Genomic DNA, 26,980 nt, shown 5'->3' with positions numbered 1-26,980 from the left:
ATGATGTAACCGACAAATCGCGTTTTTTTATCAGCACATTTTTTTTCAGAAAGTGACCAATGATCGAGTTTAAATGTATTATTGCTGATACTTTTGGTTCCGAGAGCTTTGTCGGATATTCGTCGCAAGCGCTGAAGCTCGCTTTTGTGAACTAACCGAATCAATCTGAATGAATTTATGTAAGCAAATTATCAGCCCTAATTCGTGTCAGAAATTGTCGTTATGAAAATATACGTTTTCATGAGACTGCTTCAATGACAAGAGAAAGTCATTATCACACCACTAGCTGGATTAGGAAGAGTATTTGTTTCTTTCCGGTTTCATCACTCATATGATTGGTGGGAGATAATGAGCTGATTCAAAGGAACTTTGTTCTGATACTCGAGATTATTGAGTGAGCCTAGACAGATGTGGTTTTTGCGGCATATTCAGAAGCGACATAAGAAACAGTGAATCAATATTATCACTGGCAAGGTTCCTGAACGACTCGTAACTGGGGCAACGATAATGAGGTTGTGCGTTACAATTATGTGATTTTACGTTGAAATTCTATTATGTGATTTTGTACTCGCTTCCTAAGCGCTGGAGGAAGTTCGAATGACGCCTTAACATGAGGTTTCCAGCTTCGTTACAGTTATCTAGCGTTCAATAGTACGAGTGAGAGAAATGAGACCATACCGGAGACTTCAGAAAGCGAACTCTCTGATTGGTTCTTCGGCTGACATCTGCACTCTCCGGCATTACCTATAGATCGCATTTATCGTTTCACTTATTTCGCAAGCTGGCCAAGCATCATTACTCCGATACCGATTAATACATTGTTCAAAAATAGAAGGACATATTCCAACAGTTATCGAAAACATTATGAGGCACACCTGAATTCAGTTTTCATTGATTCCTACTGGTTTTGTTATCCATTCGATTATCGCTATTGAGTTTTTTGTGATGGGTCATCTTGAAGCATTAAAAACTAATAAAAATGTTGACTTACTGCTCACAATCGTATGAATTTCGTTATGTTTCTGACCAATTTCGTTTCACAATTTTCTTATCATGATTCACAATGCATTTATCTTCGGTTGCCGTGGCACAATAATTTTTACGGTGTTTACAGATACACATCTATCGTCACTAGATATTGATTTTGAAGATCTAATTTTAGGAACAAACAAATCCCAGCGAACGTAAGCAAACGGTTTCTAGTGGGAGTTAGAAGAGAAGCTTCGGGTGGCGAAAAACCGAAAGTTATAGGCATAAGACATCGCTAATTGGAGGAACGTTTTCTCGTTCAAACAATGATTGATGAGCGTCGGTAAGAAGTGAGAACAAATGTGGATACGATGTGTGGTAAGTTGAAATATAGCAATCGTTTTGCGGAATTACGACATTCTGTTACACTGTTCTTTTGTGGGGCTTGCATAAACAATGGATTTTTGAATGCTCAAGGATGCAAGGAATGTAAAAAGTAAGCAAGGTAGTTACCTACTGTTTCAACATCTTACACACTTGCACGGATGATGAAACTGTAACCAAACCACAAACCGCCCATTTACCTAGGCAACAGGGTGTTCAGCCCGTAATCGAGTGCAACAGGCAGGCGTCGTGTGATTGCCACCAAACCGCAAATCTTTTCAGCTAGTTTTCATTTACAGTACATGACATCATAACTCCGTTATTTCGTTCAGCATTTTATTGACATGTTTAGTATTACTGATGTTATTCTTGCTGGCCATAGTTGAGTTATTTGATAGTTTTTTTTCTGGAAAAGCTAATATCAGAATGTCGTTGAAATGTTTTCTACTTAAGCTCAGATGGGCACAGTCATAGATACTCTTTCATTTCGTTCTGGTATGCATGGTTTTCTTGTGTTTTTTTTGGATTTTATATCTTGCTTTGACTTGCCTGAAGGTATTGCATCAGACACACCGAATATTGAGGCCTACTCTCTTTCTCTTAGGATAGTTTAGATAGTTTAGTAAACCGACAATGGCGACGAGTTGCGATAAAATACAGTAGAAAGTTACGAAAAAATACTGTTCCCTTGGCCGAAAAAGCCCAATCCCTAGTAGCAGAAGACGATCGCAGCAGGACGTACCAAGCACCCGGGCCGAATCCTAGTGTAGTCGGGAACCATCCGGAGAGCTGACCGATTCCTCCCACTTGGAGTGCTTTTCCGGTGTTAGATGCGTGATCTGCACGTGGATGGCCTGCACCTTCTCGAACTTGGGCGGGATAAAGCAGATCCGATAGCTGACCTCATCACCGGGCAGTGGCACGTATTCACCTTCGACGCTGGGAGTTAGCAGTAGAAGAAAAAAAAACAAATAGAAAAGAATTATCATTAACACGGGCACCAATGCTAACCAGATGACGGACAGCAATATGATGAAATACCCGGAGCGGTAGCAAAAACAAAAAAAAAATTATCTTACTCTGAAATGTGCACGAAAATGTCGTCACCTCCGGATGCGGGTGCGATGAAACCGTGGCCTTTGTTTCGGTTGAACGACCTGACTTTTCCTTCCTCGATGGGGTTGCGCATTGCACGATCCGAACTATAATGGGGAAAAAAAGGATTGAAAAGAGACGTTACTTATTTTCCGATTGCAGATAGTAGAGCACGTAGGTCATATTTCTATTCTGTGTGAATGAAATGGGTACTGTCGTGAGTTATTATATAACCTTACGCCACGAGTGTTTTATCGCGTTATCGGTAAACCTCAACGTAGTAAGGCTAGAAGGGACGTACCACCCAATGCTAATGCCGGGAGATTGCCTCACGCATATGTCAATCTTAGATAACAGCTTGAAAGTCGTCAACTTTAGCAGTTAATTTTGCCATAAACATATGATTAATAAGCTTTAGATAACCATTCCAACACTGGGCAAGTTTGTATGTAACTGTACCATGAAGGCAAACTATTCCCGCATCGACGACGGCGAAATTGATGTGGAAAGTTCAGTTTATTACCATCAACTCCTACTTATGAGAGTCATCTACTGCAAAGTCGATGCAATAAGTAAAAGTTTTAAAACGCAATGTTTTCCCGATAGTTTTATTATTATTTCTCAATTCGTGGAAGCCATGCAAATAAAGGCGTAAGACAATTTTGGGTGAAGCCATAATTATACGGTTTTTTTTTGCTTCAAATAAGGATCGGTTTGCACGATACACATAGTGTGATGATTCGTTCAATTCTTGCGGTTAAAATTTTTTTCGCGTTCCATTTTGGCACTGAATTTTACCTTCATGCTCAACATTTAAGAAAACTTCAATTTTGAGTTACTTAGGGTCATGTCATACTATGGAAAATGTTATTATAAATTTCTTATCATATTGCCGATAATATGGAGACAAAAATATGTTTCTACGTTAAATACAACAAGAGATATTCGCGATTAAGTTCTACCCATTCTTGTACAGATTGAATTTTGAAAAGGCGCCTCAAAGTCAAATAAGTAGTATTCAAAGCTATTGTGGAGAAACAGACAATTGGTCATTAGGTGGTTTCAAGCTAAACATCATTCGAGTTGAATTTCTTACAGGCGGGCATTTTTTTAGATCAGCGAACAGCCAGTATTCACTGGGGTCCAGATCTCATTTATTTATTTATTTATATCGTCAAGCAAATGTAGATTACATACGAGGTCTGTTCAAAAAGTTCCCGGAATTTTTTAATTGCGCGCGTCTGGAGAGTCCGGTGGTCAAATTTTTTTTTATTGTTTTGGTACATATGTCCCTAATGTATGGTGAAACTTTCAGCTGTATTCATTGTTTACATTCTGTCTTGTAGCGGCTGGTGTAGACGTGTTTTTTTGAGCTCGGCGATTTTTATTAGTTTAAACAATGGAAGAATTGAAGAGTCAAAGAATTTGTATTAAATTTTGCGTGAAAAATGAAATAAAGTGTAACCAAGTGTGCGAAATGTTACAGAGAGCCTACGGTGAGTCTGCTATGAAAAAAACAAGTGTTTACGAGTGGTATAAGCGTTTCCAAGATGGCCGCGAAGACGTTGAAGACGACGAACGCTCCGGTCGACCCAGCACGTCAATAATCGATGAAAATGTGGGAAAAGTGGAAAAAATGATTATGGATGATCGCCGAATCACTATTAGAGTAGTTGCTGATGAAGTTGGCATATCAGTTGGGTCATGCCATCATATTTTTTCAAATGTTTTGGGCATGAAACGAGTGGCAGCAAAATTCGTTCCAAAACTGCTTCTGCTTATTCGTGATTTTTCGGCTAAAAACAAGACTTTAATCATGCCCCAACCTCCTTATTCACCAGATATCGCTCCGTTTGATTTTTTCCTGTTCCCAAAGTTGAAGAGACCCATGAAAGGACAGCGTTTTTCATCGATTGAAGAGATAAAGGCAGAATCGCTGAGGGTGCTACAGAGCATTACAAAAAGTGACTATCAGGGGTGTTTCGAAGACTGGAAAAAACGCTGGCATAAGTGTATTATATCTAGGGGGGATTACTTTGAAGGGGACCATATAGATGTAGACGAATAAATAAATATTTTTTTAGAAAAATGAGAATTCCGGGTACTTTTTGAACAGACCTCGTATAAATTGTTTACAATGTTCACTTACATGCTACGCATTATTTATTCGATTGACTGGATTGTATTTTGCATAATTTGTTCTAGCATGTTTTTCTAAAAATAATTTCCTGGAACGTAGTTGACGGCTAGGTATATAAAAATTTAATTACGATAATAATGGAACTGATTGAATGCGTTGAGAAATAATGTCGCTGATAAAATAAAGCATTGCAAAGTTGCGGCGTTCTTTAAGTGTTTGTATATTGATGAGCATGCAGCGTGCTTCATATGATGGTAGAGGAAATGCTGTCCAGTTTAATTTACGAAGTGCATATAAAAGAAATTGTTTTTGTATCGATTCAATGCGTTCTTCGTGAATAATGTTATATGGATTCCATACTAGGCTGCAATATTCCAAGATGGGTCTGACATATGTACTATATAGCATTTTTATAGTATATGGGTCTTGGAAATTATGACTGAAGCATTTGATAAAGCCCAGCATACTGTTTGCTTTATTGATTATTGTGTTATAATGTTCCACAAATGTTAGTTTGGCGTCCATCATTACACCTAAATCTCTTACAATTTTACTTTTTTCTACTATTTGATTTCCTAAAAATATGTCTACAGAATGGGTTTTGCTTTCCTACTGAAAGTTATTGAGTTGCATTTTTTTACATTGAGTTGAAGTAGACTTTTGCAGCACCAAATGTGGAATAGATTGATTTCGTTCTGGAATATTGCAGCGTCGTTGATATTTTTAATTTCCATGAAGAGTTTCATGTCGTCTGCATATATAAGCACTTTTGGATTTTAGAGTATGAAGGAAATGTCGTTTATATTTAAAATGAAAGAAAGATGCCCTAGGTGAGAGCTCTGAGGTACGCCAGATGTTACATTAATTGGCTCAGAGTTTATGTTTTGGAAGCGAACTACTTGTACATGATTCGTTAAGTATGATTCAAGCCACTCCAGAAGGCTATGTTCTATGCCATATTTTTGTAGTTTGTATAGAAGTAATGATGTGTCAGTACGGTCGAAAGCTTTACTAAAGTCGGTGTAAAGAGTTTCTACGTGGTTGCCAGCGTCCATTGCGTTCAGAGTGAATGTCACAAATTCAAGGAGATTTATTGTAGCTGAGCGGCCATTTGGAAAAGCCATGCTGGTTGTTAGTTATTACGTTCTTCAGACTATTCCACGGTAGTTCCGAATGTTAGATTTTGGACCAGATTTAAATATTGGTACAAGAAAAGAAGGTTTCCATGCTTTAGGAAAAGTACATTTAATAAATGATAAGTTAAAAAGTAGTTGTAGTGGTAGTGTGTCTTCTTCAGCTAGATTTTTTAAGAATATTGGTGGTATACTGTCAGGTCCAGGCCCTTTGAGGCGTATAAGTTTTTCAGTGCTGTCGAAATGTCATGTTCTGATAGATAATTCACAGAGATGGAGTTGGAAAATGCAGGTATGAAAGAAAAGTATTCACGGTCACGGTCAGTTTCTGAATACGATGTATACACTTCCTGAAAAAAGTTTGCAAATTGTTTGTAGATTTCTGTACTATTTTTTCCTACATGTCCGTCGAGATGCATTTGAGATGGAAAATTGTTGCTTTTTAGTTTAGTTTTCGTGTAGTTAAAAAAATTCTTAGGACAAGTCTTAATTTCGTTTTCAATTTTGCGTTTATATTCTTCATGTGCTGCATTTATGGCTATTTTGAGTTGATTGCAGAGGTCTATGTAATTTTGAAGATGAGTGTCACTTTTTTCTTGTTTGTAAATTTCGTGTGCTTTTTGCTTTCTATTTTTCAAATGTTTCAGTTGTGAATTGAACCATACAGGTATTTTGCTATTATAATTTTTTTCTTTCTTCTTTTGATTGTGGCATTCCAACGATCTAACATTTCCAGCTGACTGTTGTACTCTTGCACAGTTCGGTTGTGGTTCACCGGCTGCAGTCCACTCAGATGATGGTCGTTTTTGTTCCGGAATAAAGTGACGCGAAAATAAAAATATTGCTGTGGAACAAATCTTTATACTAGTATGGATGTCATTTCGAATCAACGATAAAATCTTTGCACCTGTCTTTTAAAGACAACCGGGACAGGCACGTCAAGTAATAAAAATAAAAATCTGTATATTTCGAAAATTAAGACTAACGAAACCTAATGCCCTATTAAGAGGTGAAATTTAATTTCACTTACACGCAAAGAAATTGAGCTTGTTTAAAATAACAAAACAGTCAGTAGATTTTAAAATATGATTTCTGTTGATTTCAAGCTAGAATATGATTGTTTTGAACCAATTTATCCCTTTTACGTCAACAATTATATCTATTTGATTTGAAGACAAATTCTCATCCTGGCTAACGAAAAACAAGTTTGTGTCGGAAGATTTTATCCATGAAATAAATCAGCTATTTATTACATGTCAACAAAAGTTGAGGTGAAGTTTTTGGCAACGTATTTGTTGATTCAATCGTGTTTTACATTTATATCAAGAAAAAAATTGGATCATTTTATCTATGATCTTATTCGTGTAATGACAACTAAGTTTATTGTTTGAATTAACCGTATCAGTTTTCTGGTTTATAAGAAAAACCAGAGAATTATTCTCAAAAAAATTTGCACTTGCTTTAGAAAAAAAATTTAAGCGTTTCTTTCGTTTCCTTGGGTTCTTTTAACAGTTCAAGTGTATGTATGGATAATTCAAAATATTACTAAACTTGCATTACATAACACGTTTTATACAGAAAATATTTGATGCAGGAATTCTATTTCGACCAGATTAATGGAGCGCCGAATCATTGATTGTGACATGTGAAAAATTTGATCGTCCCACGACAAAAGGGCCCAACAGTTATCGAAAGCAATTAAAATTTTAAAATGGATAAAATCGAAATAAAATTAGTTTAAATATTACCTTGATAATTAGTTTGAAAGAAATCTCTTTTTAAGAATAATGGCAAACAAAAAAGTATGATTTCAACAAACAAAAGCATATGTTGAAACACTAATTATTTTAGGCTTGAATCTTATCGTTCATTTCAACTGCTAAGTTTATAAATTCAAAGAACTAATAATATTATCTGTATCTAAAGCTAGTTCATTTTAAACTTATTTTGAAAGTTGAATTTACCATGGTATTGTTTGTCAAGAAATTGACAGGATCGCGCAAGTAAAATATTTGTTATTTCTAACAAAAGATTTCTTGAAACAAACTAATGCACTGAGCAAAATCAAATATCCTATTTTGTAGTTTCAAGCAACAATATTTGCGATATAAAATCAAAAAGGTTTTCTTTTGTCACTATTTCAACAAAATAAATCGTTGCGTGAAAAGAATATTTAGTTATTTTTACAATATTTTTCTCTGCGTGTAGGCAACATTATAATTGCACCCTAACACAATATCTTCATTAACGTATTAGACGAAAATTGGAGACTACCCTGCGTGCTTCGAATTTGTATGTATGAGGTGCTGATGGATGCTAACATCCACCAAGCAATCATCTCAATCATATTAAACTTTTAAAATAATTACAAGATTGTGTACAAGAATTCAACCAATTGCGATGACAATAAAAATGTAATATTTATAGCATTAACGAAAATAGATTAATGGTAGAAGTCACGATTCTAGGATCTAGAAACACGGAATAAGATTTTTCACAGAATATTTCCACTGCTTTGTAAAACAACTCTAGTTCAAATGTTCATTATATTGGATAGCGCATGTGTTATTGGAGAAAATCATTTCTAATATTTTCTATACTTTCCACACTTTTGACCTGTTGATATCGTGCTTTATAAGAACACAGTTTTAGCGAGCCATTGTTATTCGTGTTCACGTCAATCCGGTTATGCCTCTGACATTACCCAGTCGTCATTTTTTCGAGATAACACCATATCTAGACATTTCTAAGACATTCGGTGTAAAAAAATCGATTTCGGAAATCTCAAAATTTGTCCCAGCCGATTTTTTTGAACATTTATTTTTTCGCGATAACAGATCTCGACTATTTATGTAATTCTCTGAGATTTTGACATTTTGTATAAAAAAAGTTTGAGATTTCGGAAATCACATTCCCCTGTGTTTGGTGATTTTTCAAGATCTGAAATTTTTAAACTTTGATCATCGGGCGTCGCCACTTACTTATATCCGGTTTAGCTCAAATTTATTTACTATGCTTCAAACTGATACATCGGCGAAGACTGCAAAAAATACTTTGAAATACGTATATCTTCAACACGTCGGTCAAAAAGTCCTCGGTTTGACAAAAAAAAACAACACTTTATTTCCGAAGATCGATTTTATTCATCAAAGTATTTTTCTTGAATAGCAATACAATTTTTCTGACGGCTTATGATTTTTCATTAGTGGCGCCTTCTGTCTGTCAGACCGGGGACTTACTCACCGACGTGTTATTTCGAACAACTTTTGGCAGTATCTGTATTTAAAACACATACATTTGGTTATACTTAGTGAAAATGTAGGGACGTAACAGTAAATAGTAATATTCACTAGTAATAAAGCGAAATAGGTGATGTTCTATTTTTTATTCAAGTAACTAGCTTGTTTCAAGGATATAGTCCTTCTTGTTGAAGCCCAAAAAATTAAGCAACAGGAATTTGGGTTGTGCATGTTCAGCAAGAACAAATTCTACGGTAATGAATTTAAAAATCCATTATTTTAATAAGCAAAACACATCTAACAGCAACAAGTTTTCTGAGAAAACCTATCTAACATCTACTTAACGTAAATAAGGTCCTAAATAACAGAAAATCACGGCACGATTGATTTTGACGATGGTAATAGTATGCAAATAAAATAATTATGTCAACATTGACCGCCAAGTAGCGTAATGGTGAGTCTCTTCCGAGAAAACTGTACACAACACAAACGCTGATTTATGCAAAACTCGTACGGTTGAACGTAATTGCATCAAGTTTATTTTATTTCGTTCACGTCAGCGGATGCCCGTTTTCAGTATTTGTGTTTCATCTCACCCGGAGGGTACTCATTATGCAGAATTTTTGACACAAAACTAAAAGCAGTCCGTCTCTTATTACGTTATCCATCACAGACTAAATGGGTCTGGCACGACCAACCAAAAAAAAAACCACGCGGAAGGACAAAATATAGCTCATATACAAACTAAGCAAACCGTGCTATTGTGAAACATCACCCTTTCTCGCTTCGCAAATCCTAGCGTTTCCCAAATAAATACAGTTTAAAAGTTGGTCTCGGTTACCTCTAAGACATGAAATTAAATTTTTCCTGTCTTCCTTTGAACTTTTCGCAAAAGAGACTTTGTGATGGGCGGCTGTCAAGAAATGATACTGCTTATGAAGTAACTCGCATTTTCTCCCCACGTTCACAACACATGTAGAGGGCGGCGTCATCTTGCGGATTGGTGTCATGGTGAAGTCAGTGAGCCATACAAAAAAAAAGCGTGGCACGTGAATCCGAACTGGATTCAATTTTCAATGTTCGCCAAGTTGGATTAAACTTTGTCAAACAAAACAGAAAAAAACACGAGGCGAAAAGCCGTATGGTTTTAATTTACTGCAAGTCTATAATCAGAGCTAAAACAAACATCTGATTCGTGAATAGCTTCTTTGCATACGCTTCAGCAGAGTGGGCGACGATATTGCGCAAGAAAGTGCTCCCTGATAAGCTTTGACTTGTCGTCCCGAGTTAGCCCCGGATAAGTGAAATAGAAAGTGAAAGCGGATGGGATCAGATTACATCTAAAAATGAAAAAAAAAAACAAAGTGACGAACCAAAAAAAAAATCTCCAGCGTCACAAACAGATATCCTAAATTAGGTTAGTGATAGCTCGCATTTGCGTGACTGACGTTACCACAAATCCCTGACAAAATATGATTCTTTCATTCTAGCATTCTTCTTGCCCAGCGGAAGTGTTAAGTTAGGACTTACCCTCGGTGAGCATTAGACACATGACGTGATAAATCGACAAAATTTGCACACCACCATGAACTGGCAGCAGCCAATCGGTTCGGATGTGACCTGACCACAGATGGGAGGACGAGGCATAGATTCTTTCTCCTGGGCACTGGGCAGTATATCGGCCCACTTCCAGCATTAATGTCAAATTAGCCAGAATAGCAAATAAGATTAGCGCGTTGATATTTATTCATGAACCGGAGGGATAGTTTTATTTTCTATTAGTTATATTTGGACGCTCCGGAGCCGAAGTTTCAACATCAGTATCATAATTTAATTACGAATTAGTTTGCCGTTATTGTTCGGCGGGGAATTCAGTAGCAGCTGTTTAATGTGGCTAGGCAATACCAACTTGGGCCTCGAATCAAAACGTGATGAAAGTAAAATAGGGTTTGCGTCACAAAACGACAGCCGAAATCGTTAGAATAGCAGAAGAATAGGGTGTTTTTGAAATATTTCCTATCATAGTTTTACGGAAATATCTTAATTTTGACAAAATATATTCTATTGTCTTAATTTAGAGCGAGTAATTTGACGTTCTATACAGACGAATTTCAAGTCCGATTTTTAGTATATGTACATGGTGAAACAATGCTACTAATGTTGAGCAGCTTTTGAGTGTGGACATCGACATCAGTTCATCTGTGGTTCATTTTCGTGGAATTTGACAAAACATCGAAGCAATACTAGCAACGCCAGAAAAGCTTGCTCGTTTATTGCGAAAATCCGCACTACTCGCACGCCAAATCGGCGAAATGGTTCAATGTAGCCAAATCAACTGTTACTAATATAATAAAAATGTTCGAAAAACGTTTGCCGACAAGCAGGTAACACATGGACTGAAAAGTCCCGGACCTAATAAGGAGAACACGATTTTTTTGGTTCAACATTAACTCTCCATCAGAAGCAACGCAATCATTCCAGCACTGCTCTAACATTTCAATACCACTTTCGTAGAACGATTTATATTTTGCCTCAAAATAGGCCTCAGTTTCGGCGATAACTTCTTCATTCGTGCAAAATCTCTAACCGGCGAGCATTTTTTCAGATCTGCAACCAGCCAGTTGTCGCTGGGAGCCAAATCTAGCAAATACGGTGGATGTGGGAGCAATTCGAAATTCAACTCATGTAGTTTTGCCATTGTTTTGATTGGCTTGTGACACGGTGCGTTGTCTTGAGGAAACAAAATTTTTTTTTTGCCATATGAGGTCGTTTCTTTGCAATTTCAGCCTTCAAACGCTCCAATAACGCTATATAATATTCACAGTTAATGGTATTTCCTTTCTCAAGATAGTCGATCAGTATTACACAACGCACATCACAAAATATTGAGACCATAACCTTTCCAACCGATTGTTGTGTTTTCGGACGTTTTGGACGAGGTTCACCAGTTACTGTCCGCTCAGATGACGATCGTTTTGATTTCGTAGTAGACAATTGATGAATCCATGTTTCAACCATTGTCATATATGGACGCAAAAATTCCGGTTTGTTACGTTTAAATATGGACAAACACTGCTCAGAATCATCAAAAAGTTCTCGTTTTTGGTGAACAGTATGCAAACGCGGCACCGACTTTGAACAGAGCTCATAGTCTCAGAGTCAATTGCTCATGCAATATAAAGCCAACACGTTCTTTTAATATCTCCACGATGTTAGCCTACTCACGCAATTTCACTTTTCGATCATTCAAAACGATTTTGTGGATTTTTTTAAATGTTTTCTGGTGTTACCGCCTCAATTGGACGTCTGATAGAACGGAGTCTCTATAACATTTTTCAAGCCATTGCTTCGCCTGAACAGTATTTTTTCCCATCAGAATTCCCATGTAAAATTAAAAAACGATATTATTTTTGATCCATTGTTCTGAAAATAATAAAAGTAGCGTCACTCTTAGCACAATAACTCACAAACTAATGAATAGAATATAATGAAATTTTTACAGCTGTCTTCTAAGGGTTAGTATTAATTGAAAAAAGGCGACTACACGGGACCGCATATGAAATTTTGTTGTATGGTAAAGGATGATAAAATCTACGTTAAGACATACACTGAAATCTCTTTCTATGTGGTTTTTATACGTTTTTTTCTAGGTGAATTATGTGAAAAGTTATGAGGTTTTTGAAGGTTTTTCATGAAATTTAATAGTTTTGTTTTTTTTTAATTCTATTTTCGAAGTTTTGTGAATTTATGCGATACGTATATCCTACACAAAAAAAGGTAAAAAAAGACTTGCAGCTTTGTGCACAAGATAATCATATGGCTATTGACAGAGAAAGAATGACATGACAATTTTCGAAAATGTTGAGCAGCTGGGGTTCCCAGAGAAATATCTCGTGTGACAGGCCATCTGTTCATGCGGCTTAAAGAACGACATTTACAAAGCGGCTGGTACCATCCACTAGGAAATTGATGTGTAGGAGTGCCATAATTTATAGAGGTTTTAACCATAAGGTTGCCTCTTCGGGCCAGAAAAGCTTTCTGACCCTATGTGCGGGGTTGGGAATCGAACCGAGATGAGCTGTGTGAAAGACATCAACTAACCCATCGCGCTATACCCGTCCCCTGAGTTCCATAACTGTCCCGCCCTATTTTGGCTGCGTTTGGCATCTTGCCACTACGGAAAAATGGCCATGGAATGATATGCCGTGAACAACGACCATCTACCGCTCTTTAAACCACAGAAACAGATGATGCGAAGTCTGTTGAAACAGAAAGGCCAAATTCCACTAAAGGAATGTAATGCCAAGACTTTACTTGGAGGGAATCAAATAGGAGATTGATAGGTCCTATTAGCTTTCTTCGGACAGGACAAGCCAAAAGGCCGTGTAGAATCCGTAGCCAAAAGAGCAAAAAAGTGTAGCCAAGAATTGATTTCATGGGTTCCTTCTCACATGTCTTAGAGGGCCAAAAACATTTTTACTGAACTATCACTTCGTACAATAAAGTGAAAAAATGATTTTTCTTCTTTCATGTAATTTTTCGTTCTTCATCACTATGTTGTGGTAAGCTCAATTCATGAGCGTTTCTCGTCGCTTATACTCAAGATTCTTTAGTGGAGTTTTCATTGGCAGTGCTCCGCTTAGTTGATTGTAGTTTTCTTTATTTCACGCGCTTCTTTTATTACCCTAAATCTTAAAAATAGTTTCCAAATGCATATTCTAAGCCTTCTAGATGGTGATGAGCCCAATTTATCCGCGTCCTTTGTCTCTTTCTCGAATGTTGCGTTTCGTCAGCAATAAAATTATTTCACTAGAATGATTTGCGTAATTTCATTGATCTAGCACACATTTAGCATTCTTACAAAATAAGCTGTTTTAATGCTTTTGTTTTGTTTCAATTATAGAGGTTTTAACCTTAAGATCATTCACCTCTTCGAACCAGAAAAGCTTTCTGACCCTATGTGCGGGATTGGGGATCAAACCCAGGTGAGCTGCGTGAAAGGCTTCGACTTATCCATCACGCTATACCCGTCCTCCTCTGATGCTTTGGAGAAATACGATTTATATAGTCTGAATAGATCTCGGATCATTCGATTGGCAAAGTTTTAATTCTTTTTGATTCAGACATCGTGGTTGTTTTAGATATTTTCAGTTGAAATAGTTGAAGTGCCTGGAAGTGTACTGTGGTAGCCAGGTATGACGTAGTAGATCAGGACAAGACAAACTCAAAATTTGTCTCGGAGTTGTTAGGATGAGAGTAGCTACAGAACATAAAGTTTTATTGTAAGACAAACCGAGGATCACTAAACTAGAGTGATAGTGATTCATTAGAAACGGTTAATTCGAAAATAAATAAATAACATAATAAGCTAACTATCATCTTCTTCTGACGTTATCATAACACCTCAGTTTAGAACTAATGGACCTTTAATGCAAACAACTCCATATTTCTCTCTCGGTAACCGGCTGCCTAGAGATCGAGAAAAATTGTAAGATTGGAAACTTCCACTACCGTTCAAACAATTTAAACTGTATCTGATGCATGTCGTTTCTAGCCGGAAATATTACATAATTTAAATATTTTATTCGCTTCAAACGTTCATGTTACGAACATCGGTTTTCAATTAATTAGATCGTTTTTCAACTAGGATATTTTTATCTAGCCATCATTTTCAAAATATACCACATTGATGTTCCATTCAAGACAGAATATTGCTACTGAATTTCGATACAACAAATAGACAATTATAATTGATTGAAAGTCTGTAATTGCTTGTCAGTGCAGTGAACCTCGTGTTCTATAACCAATTTAATAAACTCTCTTAATTATTCAACCGTTTCCGTGCGAAACTGTTCACATTACCTTGGGTGGAAAGCATAATATTTACGTAGCCGTTGATGCGTTGCATTGAACGTAGAAATAATTGAAATACACTGAAGTCTGTTTCAAGCGGGCAATATAAGTCGCATGAAAAATCACAAACCTCAGAAGAGCAGCATCAGAAACCGTATGGCAAAAGAACTTCGCATATACAACCATTCTAAAACGAGACATCAGTGTAACGGTGCTTCCTATATGCCCTATATGCCGCGAGGATGTCAGTTGAATACCTTCGTTCGCACTTCATTTCAAAGGCCACGGGAATAATGTCATTTCATATTTCCGCATGTGCTGCACGCCCGTAGGTTCGGAAGCGTCGTCATATTTTCTCCCATGCTTTCCCAAATGAAGGCGTACTAATAGCACATAATAAAGTTCGACTTTCAGTCTCGCACCCAGGTTCCCAGCTTCGAGAACTCGATCGGGAACTTTCTCTGCATAACAGATATGCCATTTTTCACGGTTTTCTGGATATGCGTACTTTTTCATGTTTGTTTGGAAACTAAAACTGTTCGGAGCAAGGTGAATTACGAAAGCAATATTCGTGCATCGTCGATTTAGTGTAAAACTAAGTAGAAATGACGAAAATTTTTGTTTTATTCTAACAGCAGCTTAGCTTCAAAATATTGAAATTCTGACAAATAGTGTAGCTCATATGAACAAACAAGAATCGATAAAAAATTCAATTTAAGTGCAAAAGAATAAGATGCAACAAATCAGCGTCGTTAGTGTATGTGAAAAACAATCTGGTCCAAAACAAAAAAAATTGAACATAACAAGCAGCACTAACAGTGCCAAGTGTCTCAAGATTACGAATGGTGGTGCAAGAATTCATAGCCAGTCTGGCGCTAGGGAGAGCAAAAACTTTCTATCTCACACCACATCACACGGAATGGGTGACGCATGGAACGGCCACCGGCAAGAGTGATCCCACAAATGGCAGTACTTAGTTCCGTAGTGGCTCCCGAACGCCCATTCAGTTGTAACTGGCTGTTGGCGGAATGAAAAAAAAAGCTTTGCGTGGAATACGGCAATTGACACGACGATAGCGATGAAAACCACACTTGTATCCCGAGGGTCGTCACTCCGACCGAATTAACAGACAGGAAAGAAGAAATCACAGTCGAAGTCGACGCTTCTTTGGGTTTCCGTTTTTTTTTGCTTCTCATTTGCACATCATCAAATGGCATACTGCATGGAAGCAAATGCGTAATCGGTGAGCGGGGATTTTGAACGAGATTGTACTGTCGACTCGAATGTCACATCACGGCACATAACATAGAGTTTATTGATATTTTTTTTTGTGCGAGGATAGCGTATTATTTTTCATAAATGCAGTGCAATGAGTTACATACATTCCGTACCAGATGCACCGGCCTTTTTTGCCCACTTGAAAACTGGTAGCAAAGAATCGAACTTATCACCAAAATAATGACATCTATTGCAGAGTTCGTTCTGATGTAGAGTCGCTGCGAACTTAGTTTAGGACGAACGATAGACTGGAAAACGACTGGTGAATGAAATAGCAGAAATGAAAACTTGCTAAACAAAAAGGCGGGTGAGTAATGTCAGAGACATGACTGGATAACATGAATACAAACTGATTTGACACGAATATCTATGGGAATTGTGCAAGCTTTCACTTCTTCGCTTCCAGAACTTTAACCAGTAAACCTATGCTGGAGTTCAACTTATTCACGTCAAACATATTCTAACACACAATTAAATAACATAGATAATTCTTTATGACATCAATGGTTGTTCTGAAAAGAAAACCTTTTATGTAGACGTTGGTTTATTTGTTTATTTAGAAACGGAAAAAAGTTTATTGGAATTAATTTCTGGCAACGTTGCTCCCCAACAGGCATAAAACCTCCTAATTTTTTGCATAAACAGATATTGAATATGCGACACATGCTAGCAAGGGTTTTTATTTAAATATATCTTGTCATTACACCCCGGCTGGCAATATTTTCATTATACCTATAATTAGTTCAATCGTAGGTAATCCGAAGAAAATTACGACGATGAACGTATAATTGTAGCAATTGTAAGGTTTCAGAGAAACCACTTTTTTGAAAAAGGGAAAACGCAATTGGGATAAAAATCGGTCAATTTGTTATTATCAAATAGAAGTAACAGAGTTATCTCTTTGCTCGACTTCAATTCGACTAGATTGCACCTGGAATATATTGCCTGATTTACACGGTAGCGATAACCCACCAATCATCATCTCAATTAGCAGTAACAAAAGCATTGCTAATTCAGTTAATAATCCATATGATTTGACAAAAATGTTGATTAGAATAAATACCAAAGTAGTATCTCAAGTACTTTGAACTCAATGGAAGAGCCCCCACTTGAAGAATATAACTTCCTCGTTTTTTCGATTCTGGAGGCCGCAGAACAAGCCCAAACCAAACGATTGCTTGGTCCATCGTCTAACAGAAGGCCTCCAAACCCTTGGTATGACAAAGAGTGCTCAGATGCTAAACACGCGAAACAAAATGCTTTCAAGACGTTTTGATGTGGAACACATCTTTATTTTCTATATAGTGGTGCAAATCAGAAACTCAAGAAAAACTAAACGTAGAAATGTGGTCAGGTTTTAAACACTTACAGCTCAGTCTATTTTGTATCAATTATTAATATTATTTCATCATTTGATAGGAAATATTTCTACGTTTCGATTTGAATGTTTCAAGCCACGTATTTTCAATTATATTTGATTGAAATTTTGATTAGTAGCAAGCAGTGTCCTATTTGGCTGCTAAAAATCTTTGGCATACCGGATTTCCCTGCCATAGTCGACGGTTTTGAAGGAGTAAGCGATGTATCAAAGAGAGAGCATCGCTCTGATTGGTTAATAGATGCAAAAGCGAAGCTGTTGGAAGCACGCGAATCTATAAATAGAAGCTAACGTTTCAGTCCTACAGTAGCATGCTAGAGGTAGGTTGTTGCTAGAGTGCAAGACAAAAACATGTCATAAAACGATTTGAAGCTTTAAGGTGAAATGTAGCGTCATAAATGATTTCAATGATTGAGAGCAGTGGGTTTACCTCTCGTTATATTGGCTTGTAAAAAAGACTGAACGTAATGGATTTTGAATCCTTCACACTTTGAATATCTGCTAATACAATCGTTATTGTTAGTGATTACTCTTACACTAGAGCTATAAATCATGAGTAATTATGAATGACTAACATGAGGTTATATGTATATGTATTAACCAACTTGATAACCATGTATATGCCTGTTGTTTATCAATGTTTATCACATTGTTTATATCACGATAATACTTGGTTTGTATTTCATTCAGTAGCTTGTCAATGATGAAGTTATAATTTTGCTATAAAAATTGCTGCAATCTAAAATAATACCTGTTATACGATATCACACAGCCAAGTTTTATTGCTTCAGCAACAACATAACAATTTCTTACAATACCCATTTTATTGTATTCAACTCGTTTTTATTTCAACACAAAACCCAATGCTGCATAAATTCGCGTCATAATTTTACATGTAATTTTTGCTCACGGTGTAATGCCACCGTGCCCACCGTGCATTTCTCACACCACCTCAATACGAAACAGCAGCGCGCAAGCAATAAAAAAATGCGGAAAAGTTTATGTAAACTTTTTCAAATTTCGGTTGTTTTAGCTAAAATTTTATAATTTTGAGTTGCATTTTCAGATTCTTTGTGAAATTCTGCTACAAACACTACTTTTCAGTTCTAAAATCATCCCCGTGGAACGGAACAGTTACCGTTTATACATTTCAAAAACCAATTACGGCTCGGCAAAGCAAAATTTCAAAATTCTAAGAATACTTAGTTATGATAAATTTGATTTCGAAAACTTAAGTGTTTTTGGTTTTTCGAAAATCGGTCTAGTTTTTGAATAATTGATCAAAAACGCGATTTTCGCATTCCGCTACATTTCACCTTAAGGGCTGAGGCCAGTTGTTAGCGTGAAACCGTGTTGCTCGCTGTGCGTATTACATTTCTCTCCATGCTCTCTCGTAAATGTGTAAAATGACTCTCGATGAGGCCGGGTGGCCAAGAAAGTTTTGATATTTTCGGTTACAAGTTTGACTACATCACATAAAATCCAATAAAGCTGCCGCTTAATGGCAGCCTTGCTGAGCCGATTTTATTTCTCTCTCATGTCTCGTTACGTTACCAGAATACAAGAGCATAAATAAATGGAGCCGCCATAGAAATGGACTTACCATTACAAAAATATCATTCACTTAATTTTTATCGCGACAACATATATGTTTTTATGCACTAATCGCATCCAAACTGAATTATCTAGACATTGTCAGGATAGATTTTTGATCCATGCTTTTGAAGGCGAGATATTCAATGAACAAGTTGAAAGTTGCCGTTTTCAGCTATGCAATTCTTCCTTCAGAAAAAAAGACTTTCCCGACCGCTAAAGTCAAACAATCATTCTGAAATTTTCACTGAATAATCTAAACTAATTTTCTAAGAGATTGTCAGTTGGGTTTTTTTATATTCGTCACCGTTTCGGAGAAAATCAGATTTGAAGCGTGAAAATAGACCTTTAAAACGTCCTAAAACACACTGGCCTCAGCCCTTAATTGGTATGCTCTGATCTTGTGTCATGCAAGCTCGGAATTCCATGTTAAGTCGTTTCCCCATGAGAAATTGACAACTACCCCTGGATAAATTTTGAGTGTTTAAGATTAATTTCTAATTTATATTAGATGAACTCGATTGATAATGAGAAATAGTTTATCGCTTCAATCGAAATCGCAGAATGGTAGAGAAACTTAACGCTAAAAAAATCTGCTTGCATAAAAAAATTGAACACAAGCTTGGCGAAGAGAAGCTTAATTATCGAAATCGCAAGTATGTACAAAGATATAATTGCATACATTTGGAATAATGGTGCAATTTCGTCGGTTATAAAACAAATGCAAATCAAGACTAATCTCGATGAACATTAGAGAAGGTCCCAAGTGCAAGTGACAGTTTCTCTTGGTTTACTTTCTCTTTCAATTATTACGGCAAATTCCAGTAATTTCCAACAAATTCTACAGTGCATATCGAAAGTTGATGGTTTTCGCTATAATCCTATGTGAAGTGTTAGATGGGAAGATTGCTGATTGGACCGTAATACTCGAAAGAGAAAGTAAACAAAGAGAAACTGTCATTTGCACTTAAAACCTTTTCTCGTGTTTGTCTTCAAATGATGTGTTGGTGTTGGTTCGGATTGATTGAACTTTTTTTTATTGTAGATCATTAGATCTACAATTTCTACAATCTACAATCATTTTGGTTGCCTTGTTCCACATCAATGGCTCGAACAACCCCATGGGGCTGATCCTTGTAGTTTTTTAAACAAGGAGGAGGAACTTCTCAGAATTTTGAAAAATTCTTGTCTTTAGAAACCAAGTATAAGAGCATACTTCGGGCCATGAAATGTAGCTATTGGAGACATTTTGTCGAAGGTTTGTCAAGAGAAACCTCAATGAGCACTCTTTGAAATACGGCCAGACGAATGAGGAATCGTAACGTAGGAAATGAGATTGAGGAATACTCGAACCGATGAATATTTGATTTTGCGAGGAAAGTTTGTCCAGATTCTGTTCCTACGCATAGCATTATTAGGCAGTCTTCTACAAATGATGGTTCCATTGATAGTCCTTTTTCAATGATGGAATTTTCCATAGCACTCATGTCATGAGATTTCCAAAGTAGATTTTTTGGTGCCTAATGCTCGTCTCGTCCTCATGTGCACCTCGTGCACTGCACAGCCGGTCAAATTTAAGGTATTAACTGTATCCTCATCCGCATTCAATTATTTCTTAGATTCTCTACTTATTCGATACTTATGTATGCACACCTTCAGGAGAGGCTTCAGTGGTTTATGCTTATGGCAGTTGACAACAAATTGCTGTCTCAGTGGTTTTCTTGATTAAGTTATTGACAGATTTGCTCGACGTGCAGAGCGCCAAATCTTTCTATTGTATCGATAATACGAAATAAGTTTAATAAAAACTTCCCATACAAAAGTATACTGTTATTTCATGGTATTGAACAACACAAGCGAATATCCATTCCTCGATCTTTAGTTTTCATTTACAACGATATCATACCACATAATCAGTGCACAATTAGTAAATTTTGTCTTGAGACGCCACTGGCCTAATGTCTTAGAATTGCATGAAATGTCGAGCTTTGGTGTCACTATGGAAAAAAATATAAAAAAGGTTAGATTTTCGAAACATTTTTGAGTGCCAGTCGTTTTTTGTTCCAAAAAAATTTATCCCGATGGCACCAGATCTTAACGTTTCATGTAATTCTAGGACATTTGACATCAAAAAATCATACAATTCTAGGACATTTGACATCAATGTAGTTTCTTGCACAAATGTTGCTATGGAGTGAGCATAAAGAAAAAATTTATACTTCAACAAGAATGTGCTATGGTGTTTCATGCTTGTAACACTGGTGGAACAAATAATTTTACAAAAAAAAGTGGTTATAAACTAAACTAAACTAGGAATTAAAATTTATCATGCACTCAAACTACTAAGTGTCTTTATGAAAAGATCGTTTTTGTATGTAAACGATTTGAAAATAAAATTATTTCATTTAGTTCCACTATATTTAAAAAATCTTCACTACTTAAGTTTGTCACGAGATAGTTACGAATACAGTAATCGCATTCAGTTTTTGAGTACTGGATCTGGATTCCGGAACTGAATTTTGGTTTAGATTCAGGAACAAATTCCTAAAACTGAATTTCGGCACTGAATTCAAAACCTGTATCCTGGTTCACCTGAATCCTGAACTTAATTTCAATTTTAGAATATAGTTCCTGATTACAAGATTCAGAAACTAGAACATGACTCTGGAACAACATCCTAATTCTGGATTTTAGAACTGGTTCCTTGACTAGATTTTGGAGCTCAATTTAGTTCCTTAATTTATATTCGGAATTCGAATCCAGAGCTTAGGATTTAAACTTCAGAATTCTAGAACAAAATTCAGGATATGAATTTTGGATTTGGATTCTGGAACTAAATGTTGGCTCTGAACTCCGAACCAAAATTTAGGAACTGACTTCTGCACCAGAATTTAAATCCTGTTCTTCAGTTTCAGAATTGGATTCCTAAATTCAGTTTCAGAATTCATTTGTAGAATTTAGAATCGGCATGCTGGAACCAAATTCGGAACTTGGTTTCTGGAATTCGATTATGAAACTGAATTCAGTTTCTTTACTCAGGTTCGGAATTCAAGTTTAGAATTCAGCTCTAGAACTCCTGGATACGGAAAATGAGATCAGTTTTATAATTCTAGAACTGAATTCTTGATCTGTATTTCGAATCAGAACTTTGCAACTGAACTTAGACCCTGTTTCATATTTCGAATTTCGTTTCTGAATTTAGTTTCAGATCCTTAATCTTGGTCCAGAATTTTGGATCTGGTGTAAATAAATAAGTGATGGCAAGAAGCACTCGACAATGATAAACATCGGATAAATTCCGAAAATTGTTTTTTTCATAACCATTAAAATATTCTCGAAGTACTTTGCGAAGTTTTTCTCTACTGAGTATATAAATCCCTAACGAAAATACCAGTATAACATTGTTTGTTGTATTTTTTTACTCTCACTTATTCTGAATTATTTATTTGTATGATAGAATATGTTTTTCGGAAGTTTGGAGCAGGACAATTTTATTCGAATTCACGTCATCCAGGTATGTCTGTGACATTACCCACCCGTCATTTTTAAGTTGATTTTCATATCGATTCACATTTATTCAAGGAATTGGAATCAGTTTTTAATTAAGTTTATTTGCGGAGCGAAAATCAGCGGAATATTCACCAATTTATTGCAACTTCCGTGAAATCGGACTTGGACAAACAATGAATTGTGAAATTAACTGGAGCTTTATCAGTACAACTATCAAATTTTAGGGTTTTCTGGAAAATGTTTGTTGTATTCTTCGGGACCAGAACTTAATAAAGTGGGTTTCGGATGACCAAGTGATCATTTCTAAAAAAATCAACACCTTTTCAAGGGCCGATTCTACGGAAATGATCTTGACAGGGTTTTAACTAAAAAAATTGTATTTGTTGGTGGCACTCAATTAGAAATAGGAAACGGGTTACGCTTTTATGCTACCTGACTGGGCTGGATTCTCAATTTCCGCATATAGGGATAGGAAGATTTCCTGACATTACAGCTGATTGACCTTTATAATCGAAAAAAATCCCAGTGCGTGAGAAAAATATGAATGATTATAAAAATCAACACTAGACAAATTAGTGTCTATTTTACAGGTTTGAGCAGTCATGCATTGATGAGTCGAAGACGGAACACAATTAAATAAAAAAAACTAGTAAAGATATTTATTTTCTATTTATATAACGTTTAAATTGCAATAATTTTAATACAGTCTAACATAAACAAGCAAGTTGAGTCAGATCCAAAAACGGTGGCACCGTATTTTTTGCGAAATAAAAATTGGCCCACGGGTAAATTTCTCTCGCCAACAATAAAATTTACTCCGGCAAAGTTGTCTGCATTGCCGAAAAGGATACAAAACTGCTGAAACGAGTAAAATCAATTTGGAAGCTATAGCAAATAACCGGAGGAATGCTACCATTTTACTCTAGAAAAGCACAACGCAGAACCAAAAAAACGAGTTTCCCATTACGTACAAATGGTAACTGTAATCGTAGTAAACGATTTTATTATTTGATAAGCCGTGAAGAGTTTCTCGTCCGAATTCTTTCCTGCTGAATGTTATCCCAGTTTACTTTCAAGTTTTAAGTACATTGCACTGCACTTACATAACGGGAAGCTGAACTTGGGTGTCCAATGTTTTTTTTTGTGCTCCTTTCATCCAACCCAATGGTGGTGCAGTGCGAAAAACTTAGTCGAATCGGTTTCAGAACACTCGACATGGCATACATTATTAATTTTGACTTGTGCAGAACACAAATGATGAACCTTGCAGTCATTAGTTGGAGCGTTTACTCCGTGCATTCACGATGGTGTTTTGTGCATTCGCTCGTTTATATTTAAGGTTTCCGACGTAGAAGTGTTGTGAGGAAAAGCGAAAAAAAAACACAATCTTCGCATCCATGTGTCTGTCATGTTTGAGCAAATTAATGTTACAAACGAAGCAACATGTACGGGAAATGTGAAGTAAATAAAGAACCATTCGTTAGAGTCAACCCCAAGCCAACTGACTGGAAACACATTCCTTTTACATTGAGTTTTTTTTAAACAATCAATAAACCAGCTTTCAGAAGAATCCCGGGTTTCTTTGGTGCTCGCCGAGAGTTAATCATAACAGTAAACGAACAAGAAAAGTTCTTTCTTACATCCATCGATAAAATAAGTACTCGATTGGCCATCGTTTGTCGGAGATTCCTCTTCAAAGCTGATGTTGACAGATGATTTATTGCGCGTTTTTTTTTTCAAATATTCAACGTGATTTGAACATCTGTACTGATCAAAATTTACTAACATGACAAGTACCTTTTTATGTCATTGCAATGAGCCAGAGCCGAAAATTGGCACGTATTTTCAATGCAAGATTCCAATCCAACAGCCTTTGTTCTTCGTTTGTTTACCTTCTCATTCGTAAATGATCGCATTCAAAACCAGCGAAGAGAGACGAAGTGTTTTCGTCTTTCTCTTTCAGTAACAATGCCAATGTGATTCGTTTCCCTACGATAAAACGAAACCAAAATATCGGCTATACATAAATTCAGTCGAATTTCAATTCTCAGAGAATCTAAAATATGATAAATCAAAGTTATTACACTCCAGAGCCTCTTCAGAACTCTTTGGAAACCAAACCAACTATAGATACGTGCACCAACAGGTTACAAGTCATTGTGATTCGTTTTCTGTCGTTATCGATTTTCGAAGGTTCGATTGAATATCGATACTGCATCATATATGATTCTTCACTGCAAAATGAAAATGAATGTGAGGGTAATCGAAACAAAGAACACAATTTTGAAACTACTGTTTCGCTTTTGTCGTTGAATGTACATGGATCTCGTTCTCAGAATTTGCAAGTGGAGCTGGAAGTGACACTTACTTCTTGTCATGTTCATCTATTTTAAGTCAATGAAAATGACATTTATCGATTCTCAACGAGCTACTGATCGCGAATAATTTTGGCATCGATTTTGAGCGTTGTGCTGTCGAGTTAATAATTTAGCTTGTAGCTACGTGAAATGCAATAAATATATGTTTGTCAGACAATTGGTGAACTATCACCATACACGTTGATGTAAGACAACTGTACTAGGCACAATGTACGTATTTTGGTCCTCACTTATGACCTTCATCATTATCCAAGCACGGCTTGGACAGCAACTTGAGTTGCTTTCTTGTATTAAAATACATCTGTAAATAGTGGGTTTTCATTTGAACAATAAAGAACAGAACTAAACACATCTATGTCTATTTAATGAACGGAAACCATTCGCAGATCTCATCGTCATAATTGTATAGTACAATTGTCATTAACAGATGACAGGGACAACTTATAGTAGGTTGCTAACATACCACCGAACACTAAATTCTAATCTCTACTGTCAACAACTGAACCGTTTAAAGATAGTAATTGACCAACAATGTTCAGAAATGGCCAATAGAAGTGGCGTCAGATTCCTTCAGGACAACGCCAGGCCAAAGTCGTATGTAGTGACTCGTAAAAGTATTCGGTTACTTTGCTGATTAGTTTGGATGCATTTATGATATAATCCAGATCTGACCCCAAGCGATTACCACCTTTTTTCTTGCATTGCAAAACTTTCTTAGGAAAATTGGCATTAAAATAATACTGTGAAAATCAATGATCACTCAGGTAACCAATAAGCACAGATTAATGCCAGATTCTAAAAGCATTAAATCGCTAATTGACATTTCAGTTGCTCTTTAAAATGCTTAAATTCCGACTTAGGCAAAATGTACAGCTTATTTTTGATTACGCTTATTTATGGGTAGTGTGCGTTCAGAATTCTGGACACTGATCGACTTACAGCTGATAAGCCTTTTGAGTACTGACTTAGAGCTAGAAGAATTTTCAGTGCCCATAAAAGATTGTTTTATTGTCATTATTAGTGCTTACTGGTTACCTGGACAGAGTTGTTCGCCAAGGGACCAAGATATCTATGAGAGAGGCAACAAATTATTGAAAGTATTGAAATGCATCCAATTGCATCCAATCTGAAATTTTAAGAGCCGATGTAAATTTTAATGGCGACGTTAATGTTTCGACTACAGATGTATAATTCGACAAACTAAAGCGGGCTAGCTCTCGACCTTCGAAACAAGAAATTGAAAACTTGCGTAAGAAACAATAGCACCTAGAACTGAAACAGGTGTATTTACTGCAGCTAAATAAGATAAAAAGTGTAATCTACATTCATTTATGTAAGGGGTGCATAGCAATTGAGTTCTCTAAAGACAGCAACAATTTGCATTTCGTGGAGCAAAAAAACAATAACAGGTGTACACGGAGGATCAAGTTATAAATGTAAGTGTGCATGATCTTCTTTCAGTCGCTACCGTCGAGTTCATTCGAAGAACCATATTGCAATAGGGAGAGATTCTTTCCAACGAGAAAGAAAAGTGAAGGATTTTTTTCCCGGTATACTCAATGACTTACGTTTGTTTGCGTTCAAAGAAGGCTATGCCTTCTTGTGTGGCTTTCGGCCAGGACACCAGAATTCTATGTGAACAACTAGTCACTAACAACAATCAGCTGGCTACATATCAATATTGTGAGAAAACTGTTAACTACGGTAAACCCGGAGAGAAACTGGACAAGAACTAATGTACACTCAAAGACAACAGTACTTCCTCTACACCGGCCCCAAACAACCCTTCTGAAACAGTCATCAATAACAGTGAAACACTCTCATGAAACCATCATCTACAATATACAACAATGTATGTCTTCTTCAACTGCACGCTTGGAAACTATTTTAAACTCCAATGCCAGGAAGTTGATTATGCTAAAGAATGTCAAGATATCTGGTATCAAAAAATATGGATGGGTAATGTAAGAGACATAACTGGATTACGAATAGAAAGCACACGCTACTATCACATTTATGAACATAGAACA

The 26,980-nt window shown here is 36.4% G+C and overlaps 1 protein-coding gene across 2 annotated transcripts in view; it reads right to left on the bottom strand.

The window, feature by feature from the left end:
• Nucleotides 1-1,672: 1,672 nt before the first annotated feature.
• The window catches only part of LOC131439284 (cold shock domain-containing protein CG9705), a 66,762-nt gene continuing 41,454 nt past the window's right edge, over nt 1,673-26,980 (bottom strand). For both annotated transcript variants that reach the window (XM_058610117.1, XM_058610118.1), the window contains 2 exons: nt 2,433-2,555; nt 1,673-2,292 (listed from right to left, as the gene is read on the bottom strand). In XM_058610117.1, coding sequence (XP_058466100.1) covers nt 2,115-2,292; nt 2,433-2,555 — 301 coding nt within the window. In that variant the 3' untranslated portion in view covers nt 1,673-2,114. The remainder of the gene's footprint in view (nt 2,293-2,432; nt 2,556-26,980) is intronic.

The sequence above is a fragment of the Malaya genurostris genome, chromosome 3, assembly GCF_030247185.1.
Source record: "Malaya genurostris strain Urasoe2022 chromosome 3, Malgen_1.1, whole genome shotgun sequence".
Lineage (NCBI taxonomy): Eukaryota > Metazoa > Arthropoda > Insecta > Diptera > Culicidae > Malaya > Malaya genurostris.
The sequence above is the reverse complement of the archived record's forward strand: the minus strand, read 5'-3'. Positions and strand labels throughout refer to the sequence as shown.